At 29.6% G+C, this 12,815-nt stretch overlaps 1 protein-coding gene across 1 annotated transcript in view; it reads left to right on the forward strand.

Moving 5' to 3' along the window:
• LOC121123287 (roundabout homolog 2) overlaps positions 1–12,815 on the forward strand; it is a 165,800-nt gene that overhangs the window by 55,216 nt on the left and 97,769 nt on the right. Inside the window, exon 2 of the mRNA XM_040718414.2 lies at positions 1,594–1,920. Within this exon, the coding sequence (XP_040574348.1) occupies positions 1,594–1,920 (327 nt within the window). The remainder of the gene's footprint in view (positions 1–1,593; positions 1,921–12,815) is intronic.

A 12,815-nucleotide genomic window follows, 5' to 3' on the forward strand; every position in this document is an offset into this window, starting at 1 on the left:
AGGACAGTAATTTCAACTTGTTATTTCTATGAGACAGCTTGTTTATTTTTTAATACTGTGTGTTGTATATGATTCACGAAACCACTATCTTTATTTTTTCTAAAACTTGTTCATGAGCATCTAACGACGACATCATGGACCCGAAGCGCACCATGATTTCGCTTTATTTGGAAGGAAGAGCTTTAAGGTCAAACCCCTTATATAATACAGTCCCTTCTTGTTAAATATCGGTCTGGTCCTGTTCAAACCTACATATCAGTCCTAAAACTTATAAAGTTCGGTCCTTGATGACGTTATTCAATACTATTTATTAATCAGTTCTATTATCGACAGTCCAAAGAACAGACAGTTTTAAGGATCGGTCCAAAAGATCAATCGTATCTGTCTTAAGCCTGACTTGGACCGGACCTAAGGGTTAAGGAACAACAAAATACTACTTCAGGTTCCAAACTCGTAGTTGTAAAAATATTTTTGCAACTCTCCAATTTGAAATTTTTCTGTTTAGAAATTTTATCTCCCTAAATGATTATTTTTTTTGTTTAATCATTCCAAAAAGCATTTGTTCAGCAAAATCTTATCTGATCCAAACAACTAAACTCTAAAATTTGTCAAATAAGTTTCTTGCCAAATGTGTTTTTTCTAAAAAAAAAAATAAGTTATTTCAATTATTTATCGTTACATTTTTAAAATTTTATCAAAAGTTTCATAGATGTTTCAATTGTTTCAAATAATTGTCAAAATCTCACTCCCCCATACATAAAAGAAAAACCCATGTAAAGCCCCTATTTTCTGTTTTTGCATCCTACAAAGTGTTTTTTTCAAAAATATTATGCAATTTTGAAAAATACATATTTATTACTAACGTCGCAGGTATAACATCTAAGTTTTGATCCAGTATTTATAGAAAGTTTTTTTTTTTTTTTTTGTACAGAAGAACAACAACTTTACTCTAATTAATTAAATTTCTCTAAATACAATATAAACATTTGATACAAAAAAACAAAAACAAGTTAAAATACGTCCTAAGTGAACAAATCAAACCGATATTTTCTACATATTTTAGCATGTCACGCGGTAAGGGGGGTTTCGTACATTTAAATTTATAAAAAACCTTCAAAACTTTCGAAATAAAATAGTTGATTTTGTGTTGGTAGGGTTCAATATAAAGAAAAACAAAATGGCTAGTTCTTAAAATTATTCCATATTTTTCGTAAACTATTTGCACTCTTCTATCTCTCTATTTTTCTGTGGCACAGCATACAGACAAAAAATGATTTGCAGTTTCCTTGCATCCCAAATTTTCATGTCCTCCAAAGTGTTTTTTTAAAAATATTATGCAATCTTGAAAAAGACATAATATCTATGTTTTGATCCAGTATGTATAGAAAGTTTGGTCATATCGAATAACTGAGTCACAAATTGATCTTATATTAAAATCCTTATTGTGAAGATAAATAAATCATTAATAGGAAAAACACAAAATGAGGGAACACGATATATACATATTTATTACTTTATTGTATATTTAAACCAAAATTTATTTTACAAAATGTACATAAGCTTTATATTCATTTTATCTTTCCTTCATTTCAGTTCCAGTTCTGTCCTCCTCATCCCAAAGTCCCCCACTCATTTTAAGCCACCCTGAGTCTACCATCGTGCCCAAGAACGATCCAGTGACCCTTCGATGTGATACATCTGGTGACCCGCTCCCAGAGATCATTTGGAGACGTAATGGGCGTAAAGTAACCACAGCCGCGGATGATCATCGCTCTCGACGTGTTCTTCTTCCAAACGGATCCCTCTTTTTTCTAAGAACTGTTCATTCAAGAAAGGAGACGGATGGAGGGATCTACTCCTGTGTTGCAAGGAATACTCTCGGCTCAGTGGAGAGTCGTAATGCTTCTTTGACCATTGCAGGTGAGGAACATATATATTATATGGGTAATTAACTTTTGAAAAGTTTTATTAGTATTACAAGGTCTTAGCTAATAATTCCACCTAACCAGGATATTTTTGGTAGAAATAAAATCCTTAAAATGTCTATTAAAGAATAAAATCCAATACGCTACTTTACTTTGAAATATTATTGTTTATAAAAAGAGACAAAATCACTCATTTGAGAAAAGACAAAATGCCTCCATTATTACATGTATTAAGAGTTATTTGGCCATAGCCCATATTATGGGCTACACAAAAGACCCCACCACCCTACTCTAGGTATGTATATTTTGCAAACAAGAGTCTTCAATCAAGAAAAAGATCAAACGATTCCTCATATCAGCAATTTCTGTTATATTTTTGCTCATAATTTGATCGTATAAATACATAATTAAAGATCTATAAAGAAAAATAAATCATTTATTTGTCTGTTAAAAAATTATTCAGTTTCCTTTTTTTTTCTACACCAAAATATGGTAAAGGGGGGTAATGGGGTGCTTAACACAAAAACATTCATGTACAATTTTTGTTTTTAAAAGAAGAATAGAGATCTATACTCAATTTTTTGGTCTTTCAAATAAAATCAATTAAATTTTCATTCTTCTTGTTTATAAACCTTATTATCCACCTGTGAACAACCACCGGTTTTTTTATGATTATAAAAGCTATCTAGATTAACAAAGTAACTAATAAGTGGGGATTAAGGCCAGTTATTTTGTTTACCTTAACAATAGAGTTCATGAATAATTTATATAAGCAGGCAAATATCAAAAACATCATTTATTCTGTAGCGGAAAGGCAAAAAACTAAAAAAAAACATGTAGATAGTAGGTTTTAAAAACAAATGCAAGTGTTGTGACGATTAATGTTAGCTACTTTAAGTAGTTCAATTTGAGCTAATCCCAAAGGATAAATTAGAATAATTTGTTGATCCAAATTTGCAAGCAATAATTCCTCAAAGAATACAAGTGTAGTCAGTTATAGGCATATTATTCAAATTACTGGGATAAGTGAACATACTCAAGAATTTTAGTAGAGTTTAAACCTTTATTTGACACAAGAGTCTTATATTGGCCCCAATATAAGACTCCTTTCAAATAACATTTATCCTTTCTCGTTATTATATTGTGACAATTAATTTTGGCTATTTTAAGTGCAATTAGCGGCACGCCCAAAACGTTAATAAAAACAATTTCTTGACAGAAAATGAAGATCTTTCATCATTGAAGAATACAAATTTTTAATCAAATGTTACTCTTGAGAAAAATCCATATACGTACCTTTTAATTGGACAAGCCACAAATAACTAATACTTTATAGACATGTTGTTGAGTCAATTATAAGCTCATAATTTACATTACTGGGATGAATGGAGAGGCCTGAGAATTGTATCTATAGTTTAAAACTTTTATTTGATTAAAGAGATCAAATCTGTCAATTTATCATTTTTTTGACGATTAATTTTGATTACTTTAAGTGCAATTTGATAAGAATAATTTGTTCTTATAAATTTTGAGAAAAACCCTTCTAGCTTACTTTTGTGTTAACGGGCCACAAATAAAAGAAAAGAAATAAGGAGACGAGACATCAACAGCTTCTTATTTTTGAAAGGATTTATAGTACACACTACATATACAAGAGTAGAGATAGATAAACCTTCTTTAATTAGTGTCACGTTCCATTAGAGACAGAAAGAAAGATCTTTCTGATGGAATCCTTTGGTCTCTCTCCTCTACAATTTAATGTAATGTATAATATTAAGAAATGGAACTATAACTATGTATGAGGAAGGAATTAAAATAATGGAAAATGACAAAGAAATAAAAGGTTTTTTTTATCGTCAGGGAGATTATCTTTTGTGTTCTAGGATATTGTGTATGCTCTACGTATTAAAATCTAGTTCCTTAACCCTTGAAGCCTAAACACAATGGTCAAAAAGTTACTTTTCCTTCCTCATTGTACTACTACTGTTAATACATAAATTATTATTATTATTCAACAAGATCCACCGTGTAATAATAATCTTTCAAAAGGATTCCGTATTAACAAATTATTTTATTATATAACATAATTATTCAGAGGGGAGGAGGGGAGATTTTCTTTTTTTAACATCATGTTTCTACAAATTTCCTAATTTATTTCCAATTATGACATGTAATTCTTTTTCAATTTTTGCCAAAAATGGCAAATTATATAATGATTCATATTCGTTTCTTCATTATAAAGGCAACATTTTGACAAATTGATTAATTATAACAATTTTTGATAACAATCTTTTATTTTATTCTTTTGGTGGATTTTTTATTATTTTCGTTTTTTATTTTACGTACATAGAAAGGAAGTAATGTTGTATTTTGACAAATTACTCATATATTATTTCCAATTGTTAGCTTTGTTTTTCTTATTTTTGGTAGAAATGAAGATTTATAGCGAATTATGTTTAATATTGTTTTCGAACAAAAATAAAAAGAGATCACGTTTTGACTAATTAGTTATTATTTTAATTTCACATTTTATTTGAATGTATCTATTTTGACAAATTGCTACTTTAGTTATTCCCAATTACTGTTTTATGACCATATTTTGAAATAAATGAAATGTTGTTTATTATTTGTCATTATGTGACTATGACGTCATGGGGGGAATTTTTCAACGACAAGCAAATTGTACAAGTAGAAACAGCCCGATAATACATTAGATTTATGAAGGATTTATCTTCTATAATTATATTAAGCAAAGTGTGTCGTTTGTCAACGCCTAATAACTCCAGGAAATGGCAAGTACACATGCTAATAATTGAATATTGACATATTTTATCCACAATTATCCTCCTAAATTGAGAGATTTTTGAATTATTGGAAAGATACATGATGATTGATGCAAGGAGTCACGCTTCTAAAAAATAAAAACCCCTCCAAAATTAAGAAACAAATAATATGTGCATTGCCGGAAAATAATATTAATTATAATTCTTTGTAATCTTATTAAATGAAACCCCCCGTTTTGTAATAGTTATTTGCTCCTCCTTCCTATCTTACTATGATGGTTGTCGATATTGGTATTTCATTTTCTCTGATTGGAAATTCTCATCCCCTTCTTTCTTATTTGTTTATTGTATTTGCATTAATAATACAATATATGTTTAGTATATAAACATTCAGGATTTATTCATAGAGATAAGCCAAAATATCTATAAATTGTTCATCAATTGCTATGCTTTATTGAAATGGTTTGCAATTTGTCTTATTTAATTATATAAATAACCATTTTAATAGGGTATGAGCGTTATTTCCTCATAATAGTTTGCTTTTTAAGCGGCAGAGACTTGTACAGTCTTGCGGCAAAGTAATACAACCCCTGAATGATAATATTATTTTATATACAATATTAAATAATGTTACTCACATAGAGGGCGCTGTGAAAAAGTTGTGTCACTTCCCTAAGCTACAGACTGTCATACAATCTTGCAGATAATATATATATTTTTTTAATTTGCTCCTACACTTTTGAATTATTATTGATTAATGCTTTGATTTGACTTTCAAACATTGAATGTGCAGTAAATAAGTCTTACGGCACATCATTTTAATCTGGATGAAGTGAAATGACCTCAGAATGGTTGATAGATTTGCTCAATATATATAGGAATATATACAGGAACATTAATTTGTTAAAATTTGCCTCCATTGGCGTCAATGATAGCCAATAAGTGGAGCTGGAAGACCGCACACACATCTGAGATGTACTTGTATCTCATTTTCTTTCACTAATTATACAGTAGGCTTTGGAATTCACTATTGATGACAATGATAGCCCTCAAGTGGAGCCAAAAGACCGCCCAAACATTAAGATGTAGCTGCAACTCATTTTCTTCCACGACTTATTCAGTAGGCTATAGAATCCACTGTCTATCAAATACTGTAGTCCAGGGGGTCAAATTCCAGAGTCTGGGATGCCCAGAAGTTGGAAAAAATTATATGTAGGGTATCTAGTAGACATTAAAAATAAATTTGAACTTGACTGTCAGCGGAGGTAATGACAGCCTCCAACGGGAGTCTGAAGACCGTACACAGCTGCGGCTTTTCTTCTTCAATTACTTATTCGGTAGTTTTTAGACTTCACTTGCCACCAGATGCTGTAATTTAGGGGGTTGAAGTCCGGGCTCTTGGGTGACCAGAAGTTTTTTTTTTTGTTTTTTAATTGCTATTGGAATGGGAATTGTTGAGTACATTGGGTCAAGAAGAATGATCAGCAGTCTGAACCACTTTTGAAAAATGAGATAGATCTATGTATCTTTTTTGTTTTTTTTTGCAAATTTGGCCATGGACATGTCCGGTTGACATGGATAAGCTTTAGCTAGTTGCTAACCCTCTTGACAGACAGACAAACTTTCCTTTATTAAAATGTATTTACATGTGTGGCCTTTTGAACTTTATAATATGCAACAGTAACTAATAAGTTATTTTTATCTTCAAAATTAAAAATGACCCCCTTAAAAAGGGAATTCAAATGATCTTTTGTCAAATTGACATTGTAATGTTTTATATTGATAAAGAAATAAGGAGTGGATTAATGAAATATTTTGAATCGTAGACATCAACTCAAACATGATGACCAAGGGTTCTAATGAGTAATAAGAACAAAGTGTAATGAAATTATCATAGGACTCGTTAAGCAAACAAACAACACAAGACAAAAAAGTCCTCAATATGTACTCCTCAGTCCTCACTAATGAGAGGGATGCTACGACATACATACAATGTCTGATTATCTCTTTTTTTTTTTTCTCTCTCTCTCTTTCTAATTCCTTTCTTTCATCCTTCTTGATGAATAAGCTTTTTCTCTTTGTTTTTTTTTCGATAGCCTTACCTATTTATTATATATGTTGTAGCCAAGAGACATATTAATTGTAGCATTATAGTCACGAGATATATATGCAAGGCTAATGTTAATATTACATATATCTTATAAAAATATGTCATTCCATGAAGTTTCTCCCTTTTCCTTTTTCCTTCCTTTCAAGTACATGTAAGTAAAAGAAAATGCGGGAAAATTCAAAATAAGTAAATAAAAAGAATCGGGAAGAAAAGAATAAGACCTAAGGAGGGTGTGATGACTCTTATCTTTTGGTAGATATACAAGGGCGTACGCAGGGAGGAGGGGAAGCTGGAGGGGCTGTAGCCCATCCCAAATAAAGGAATCTTTCATTATTGCAGGACAATTGAATACTTGTTGACATTAAAAAAAAAATATTTGAAATTTAAAAAAAAAATATTTGAAATAAAAAAAAAATAACAATATAAAAAAATTTAAAAAAACTAATAATATTTGAAAACCCAAAAAAAAAAATTGAATTTGAAATTTATTTTACAAAAATTTAATTTCATATGTAAAGCTGTAGATTTTTGAAATTATTATTCAAGAAATTTAATTTTTTGTGTAATAACTGTAGATATTTGAAACTTTTGTTTCCTAACATTTAATATTTGAAAATTAATTTTCGAAATTTGGTTCCAAAAAATTCAATATTTGAAATATTTTCTGAATACATACAGATTTTTGAAATTTTTTTCTAAACAATTTTATTTTTCAGTCAAAGCTGTTTTTTGAGAATCACAGCGGAGTATTTTTTAAAAAAATTTGATATTTGCAATTTATTCAATGTATTCAACATCTTTGTTGGTGGGTAAAGGGATTTTTTTGTACAAAAATCCAAAAATTAAATCGTTTTTTCCGAAATGATTAAACTTCGGAAACTATTTTTCCTAAAAAAAAGTAATTTTGAATTTTTTGCAAAAAAAATCCGTTTACCCACGAAGAACAATGATAAATACATAAATACAATAGTATTTAAGAAAAAAATATCTATAGGTACAAGGAACGTGATAAGAGAGTCTTGTTTGAAATTTCTAATTATATATTTAAAAAGTGTGAAATACAATATTCTCCCTTTATTTCAGTACATACATTATTGTTAGTTATGTAAATCGTGTGTATTTGTTAGCCAGCACGCCTTTTTGGAATTGTTAGTCTTTTGAATAGATTTTCTTTTCCTCAGCTATTGTCTTTAGTATTTGACTCCTGAGTAGTGAGCTTCATTTTCTACAACAGCATTCAATTGTTGATTTGTTAACAGAGTTATAATTGTTAGACCTTGGTGCACTCAGACTAGAATTGAGAATCGACATCGGAGTAATTTTTACCATGATCCTTATTTATTTGCTTCTCCCTTGTCACAGCTGATTGAAGCTGATCTAATTAAATGGCATGACAGCGAAGCGTCTCTCCTTCAAAGCATTCTTAAAATTGTCAGGTTTACAATGGTGATTATCCGTTTCTTTATTTTAACAATCCCAAAATACACAAGATTTTCATCAGCAATTACTGTATGTAATAAAAGGAAAAATGACTCATGTGTCAAAAAGAAAAACTGTCGTCTTTATTTCCAGGTATCTAAAGTTCCAGGGATAGGCCCAACAGTTTGGAGTTACATACAAAAAAAAAATTGGTTATTTATTTCTGTTTCACCTTCGTGGGGAGGAGGTTTGATATAACCAATTATGATAATTTAATGGCCTTCTTTCCCCAAAATTATAATTAACATTCAGTTGACTAACCACCCGTTGAATCCCCAATTTGAAACCCATGTTCCTTAATAATGAAAAACAAAGCCGTTTATATTTTCATGCATTATATTTGCAAAGCCCCTTTATAGGACTTGTATGAAGAAGGAGGACCATATGGTTGTAAAATGTATATTTGTATGACCCTTTACTTCTTTGTTTGTTTGTCATTTCATGTATGTGATGAACATAATATTTACTCAAAAACTTTTAGCCTTAACTTTTACCTTTTGTTATTAAAACAATGTAAAACTCCTCGGGTATTTTTGTGTGCGTGCTTTTTGGTTTTTTTTAGTTAGGTACATTCATTTTTTTTTTTAAGAAAAAAAAAAAAGAATAAACAGCAACAAATAAGCAGAAAAGAATCTGGTCATAGAGAAGAACTCAAGTTAAAAAAAAACTTTTTTAAGTCATTTGACAAACTTTTTTCTCTCTTTGTTTTTACTTGAAGTTTTTTTTTTTTTTTTTTTTCTGATTTCTAAGACTTCTCTGCAATTGAGGTTACGAACAATTGAACTCTCTCCATCCCTGATTATATTCAATTCCTTATTTCGGAATCAAAAAAGACAAATAACATACGAATATTTGTCCTTCTTACAAAAAGTTTTATTCTATGATTTACTTAGCAAAGGTAGTTGAATTATATATAAAAAGTAAAAAAATAACTTGCCAATTTGATGATAACATAAAATGACAAAGAAAAATAGAAAGTTTATTTTATTTTGTTTTTTTGCTGTTAAAGTTTCTATTTTTTTTTTCTTCCTCTTTTTTTGAGACGGGTGTTAGTGAAAGGGTGGTATTAAGTATCAACTCTCATATTACTCATTAGTAGATGTCTTGGATATTTAAAATTCTCGTATGACTGTATCATATTTGTTAGGCATATTTTTGTATCATTAGTTTCTTGAATATGGTTCTCTTTTTGATGTTACCTATGTAAAGGTATGTTACAAAGTCTGAAAAAAATCAAAATATAAATTTGAAAAGGGGGCTCCATCACCGAGTATATAGTTTTCTTCTCATAAATACCTTAATTATTAAAAATCCATTGCTATTCACTAAGAAATCAGAAGATTCGTGTTCGAAAATTTAATCTCTCTTCTCTTTGAATCGTGCGTACTAAGAACTGGTTTCTTAAGACTGGCGTATGAAATATGACGCACAGAGATTGTTAATTAATATCCCACTCAAATTATATCCTTCTACATTAAGGACTGTCGTAGTTTAAATTATGCAACCTAAACTTTCCTAGATGTGAATTATACGAGGGTCAGTGACCGAAAAGGAATAAGCATAAGGCAAACTTGACACTCATTTCCTAATGTATAAGCTCCTACAAATTTATTAATCTCATAAACACTAATTGTGTCATTCAATTTTTTAATTTTTTTCACTACTGAACCTAAATATGTTCCATCTTCCTTATTTGTTTTTAAAAATGTTCTGTGTCAACTGGAAGGGATGATTTTTTGCCCTAAGCTACCTTGCAAATCTGTAGTTCATTACATTCTCTATTTATTAGCGGCTACAAACTACTTCATCTAATAAAAACTGATAGTGCGATTCATTTTTTATAATTTTCTCACTAATGAATATAAAAATGTTCAAGCTTCCTTAAGTTTATAAAAAAAATTCTAATAATACGAAGGGTCATTTTTGGCCCAAAACGTGGAAGCCCATTCGGAGTTCATTTTAAGTTATTAAATGAAACTATATATTTAACTTTTTCTTGAATTTTTGTAATATCAATATAGTTTAATCCCTTTAGAACATTACTATGGTAATTTTTTTGTAATGTCTTTAATAAAAAGTAATCAAATTTATGATTTAAAAGATGTACATATTTATGGCGTTTTATTCGTTACGATACTTCTTATCGATCATATGTTGGAGCAACTTAATACGTGGGGGAGTAAAAAGATTAGAGCACTCCCTCTTTTGTAACATACCTACTATGTAGTGTTGGATCAGCTCTAGGACCTATTTTTCTAATCAGTCTTTTTGTCAGTCCGACCGTTTTTATCATCAATAATCCTAAGGATTCAATTCAGTTCAATGTGAGAGTAGATCATGAGTCATGGTCTACTCTCAATGACTTATCACAAATCAAAGAAAGAAAGAAGATCTCCTGGATATTAACTTGTTTAAATTGAGTAACCAAAATCAATTTTTATCAAGTATTTAATGTGATGAGGACTTAAACATAAAATTGTGCAGCTTTATAATAATAAAATTCATAGAAAATATACGTTATCAAAAACTTTACACTTTTTACTATATTGTTATTATACCAGAATAATGATATATTTAATATTTAAGTGTAATATTTATCCAGAAAAAGGATCATCGTAATTTCTTATTAAGTAAAAATAGCTGGATAATGAATAATGAAGTTTTCTCGTTTTTCTCTTTAAATTCCAGGATCTTTTTACGCTGCCTCAACACAATTATACAATTTCTTGTTGATCCCTCATAGTCTTGGCTTCCATATATTAATACAAATGTATAGCTACGCTTTTAATAAGGTATTAATAGGCAATATTAAAATGCAGTATGGAATAAAATACATTGTAGGATTTGAATATTATGAAAAATATATATACGTAATTCATTTTAAAAATTATGGAGTAATAATTTAATAGTGTGGAGGTTCTTAAAAGATAAATTACAAATAATTTCGGGGATTTCTTTTGTTTCTTTTTGGAGTCAAGGTTGCGCAAAACAATAAATATAAGGACGCAAATACGTTCCAGCCACAAACACATCTCACATTAAACTTCAAGTATCTCGTTTATTTTGAAAAAAGTGATGCTGAGCAGCTGAAATGACGTATTTAGTAACTAACTCATTTCGGCTGTTGTAATTACCATTAAAGACCGGTAAGGACAGATCTTAAAAAGTGACATACTGTATTAGGACCTGACTGATGGGGCAGCAGACCTTTTTAGATGTTTTTTTAAAGACAGATCCAACATTATTTAGTGGTAAGTTAACACATTAAAACTCTTGAGCAAAAAAAGAAAAAGAGAGATGTGATTCTTCAACACAAAACCAAGCTTAAATGTTTTTTTGTTATTTTTTTTCTAAAATTGAGTCTGGTTTACAATTCTCTTCTTCAACGTATTATCGTCAAGTTCTCCCATATAAGCATCGTAACTAGTAATTAAAACAACCAATATTGATCCTCAAAAATTGACATAAATTGTCTGATTCTATTTGAAAGAAGTCATATGAGGGCCATTATAATTGTTTAAAATCAAATTAAGATTCTAAATTATGGCTAAAGTTATAGGGTATATTGGTTTTTATGAATAAAAAAAAATGAATTGGTATTTCCTTCTTTTCAATTTCATTTTATTTTTTTTGCTTCTTTGTTTTGAAATTCATACACTATCAACAGGCAAGGAGTTTTATGGGGATGATTTCTGTTAGCAAATATGTGTTCTCTCAGTGTAACCATATTTTTAACGTTTTTTGAAGTGAAGTTTTTACACCAACCGGTATTCTATCAATTTTCACAGCTCTTCTAATAATCTGGAATTTCAATTTGCATCTAGGAGTGACTATATTTTCACATTTAATCCTTGCAAAAGTTGTGCAGTGTCAAATGTCACAATCAATTGATTTTACTTTTAATGTTACTTACAAGGGGTAGTACTCGGTATTGGCCGGAGTAATTAGGTGTCAGCTAATAGATAAATAAATAATTTTTGATTTGGTAGTATAGAAGATGACTCCCCAAGAAATCCTCTGTGCTTCTCTCCGTTTTTCAGGAGTACAATCACACGTAACTACTCAATACTTATATCAATTCATATGACGTGTTCCGTCTTCAAGAATGACAGAATAATAATTATAAACATTTAGAAAAAAAAATTAATATGCTGGGATGAATGATGAGTAATTCAGTCTCTAGATCACTCACTAACCAAAAGAAATAAAATTTATTTTAGTATCATACCAACCTTTATACTTTATTCAAATCTTGATATATACACTATATGCATATGCTTTATTATTTACATGAGAGAACCATAATAAAAACAAACAAAGCATTGTTTTTGTGCAATAATTCATTAATACGACTACATTATTATTTCCTTCATCAAAAATATGTATATAATATACATATGGGTGCACTATATACAGTGCACCCTGTATACACACTCAATTGATTTATGCACATGCCTGCAATATTTCATTAATATGACCACATTATTATTTCTTAGATCAAAATATGTTCCATGATAT

Source organism: Lepeophtheirus salmonis, chromosome 8, assembly GCF_016086655.4.
Source record: "Lepeophtheirus salmonis chromosome 8, UVic_Lsal_1.4, whole genome shotgun sequence".
NCBI classification, from domain to species: Eukaryota; Metazoa; Arthropoda; class Copepoda; order Siphonostomatoida; family Caligidae; genus Lepeophtheirus; species Lepeophtheirus salmonis.